The sequence below is a fragment of the Manacus vitellinus genome, unplaced genomic scaffold (genome assembly GCF_001715985.3).
Source record: "Manacus vitellinus isolate BGI_N305 unplaced genomic scaffold, ASM171598v3 scaffold_133_pilon, whole genome shotgun sequence".
NCBI classification, from domain to species: Eukaryota; Metazoa; Chordata; class Aves; order Passeriformes; family Pipridae; genus Manacus; species Manacus vitellinus.
This window is the reverse complement of record NW_021938968.1, coordinates 181,663-183,193: the sequence shown is the minus strand read 5'-3', so window position 1 is coordinate 183,193 and position 1,531 is coordinate 181,663. Positions and strand designations below refer to the sequence as shown.

Here is a 1,531-nt window from a genome sequence, read left to right as displayed (position 1 = left end):
CCAACAACCCCCCCCGGCGAATAAACCCCGAGTCTCTGCGATTTCAAAGCGAAACCACTTCATCTCTCTGCATTTTGCAGCCGGGATTGCAAAGACCAATTTTTTTATCTCTCTTTTTTTTTTTTTTGGATAATAAAGCAGATTTTTTTCCACATAAACAGCGAGCTCTCCCGCAGCTCTCTGCTCCCTTTTCTCGCATCATAATCATATATACATATATTTAACAACACCCCCCTCCGAACATTTCAAGAGGAATATCTTTCCCCCCCCGAAAGGCAGCAACAACACAGAACATTTCGACGCCCAATTTCTGCGGGAGAAGTTGCCTGGGCAGAGAGCACAGGACTGCACGTTCCCATCACTCCCGCTGCTTCTCAGCTCTGGGTGATCACTAATTGCCGAAATTAGCTCCCGAAAAATGAATGATTGCCTTACCTTTCGCTTCATTGTCAGAATTGTCAGTGCTGGTGTCAGTGTTTTTATTCAGCTCCTTCTCTGCGTCCGAAGGACTTATTTTGGGCGCGGGGGCGCTTTTTTCCGTTTTAATGTCGCTCGTGGACGTGTTCTGGGCATTATCTGTTTTTGTGTTTTCGGGGAAACTCACTTTCGCCACCGGGGGCGGCGGCGGAGGTGGAGGAGGCGGCGGTGCCGGTTCCAGATGCTCGTTCCTTGGGTTCAGGCTCGCCCTGGATTCAAAACTTGCCTCAAACTCATTTGGATTGCTGCAGTTTGACGTCTTCTCCATGGAGGGGTAACCTTGGCTCGCCCGGTAGTAGCTGGGAACGGGCACTTCATGGTCATTTAGGCAGGACTCAGGCATTTGGTTGGGGTAGAGGGCTGGCTCTGGGGCACTTTTGGCCCTTTTCTCAGCGTTATACATACAGCAAACATTCTCTTCCTTGACACTGGTCGGGAAGGAGCAGGAGGGGAGCTGTCTCGCAACAGGTTGCTCGATCCTGTACGTATTTTTGGGGTCACACCAAGTGTCTAGCTGAGAAAGGTAAGATGGATAGGTGCTGAGAGACAAGGTAGCGCTATTCACCTCGTCCCTTTTGGAAAGAGACGGGATAATTCCACAGTTCCTCATGACTCCGCAGCTGAAATCGCTCCCAGGCTGCATGTACATCCCTTGGCTGGAGGAATAATTCTCCCCTCTACAGGTACCGGCCAACGAGTCCATCAAAAACGAGTTGGAAGTCACATTGTTGGGACATGACATTTTCAGAGAGGGTTTTTAAGGAGGAATACTCCAGCCAGGGGCTGACATCTTTTTTTTAGGGGGAAAAAATATCAAGCACCATAATTATCCACGCATCGCTCTCCCCCCCTCCACCCCCCCACGTGATGCCCAGGCCAATGAGGATTGAAAATGGCCTTGATGATTCAGACGGGGACGACGTCACGGGGGTCAAGTTGTCGCGACCGGGGAGCGGCATCGTGGAGCAACAGCGACATCTGCCCGCGCCGGGCCGGGACCTTCACGTTGAACAAAGGCAGAGCCCCTGCGCCCCTGCTCCCCTCCCGCCCGTTT

General features: G+C 51.8%; 1 protein-coding gene across 1 annotated transcript in view; it reads right to left on the bottom strand.

The window, feature by feature from the left end:
- The window catches only part of HOXC10 (homeobox C10), a 4,165-nt gene extending 2,940 nt beyond the window's left edge, over positions 1-1,225 (bottom strand). Inside the window, exon 1 of the mRNA XM_008931791.2 lies at positions 436-1,225. Coding sequence (XP_008930039.1) covers positions 436-1,219 — 784 coding nt within the window. The 5' untranslated portion in view covers positions 1,220-1,225. The remainder of the gene's footprint in view (positions 1-435) is intronic.
- Between the last annotated feature and the right edge of the window lie 306 nt (positions 1,226-1,531).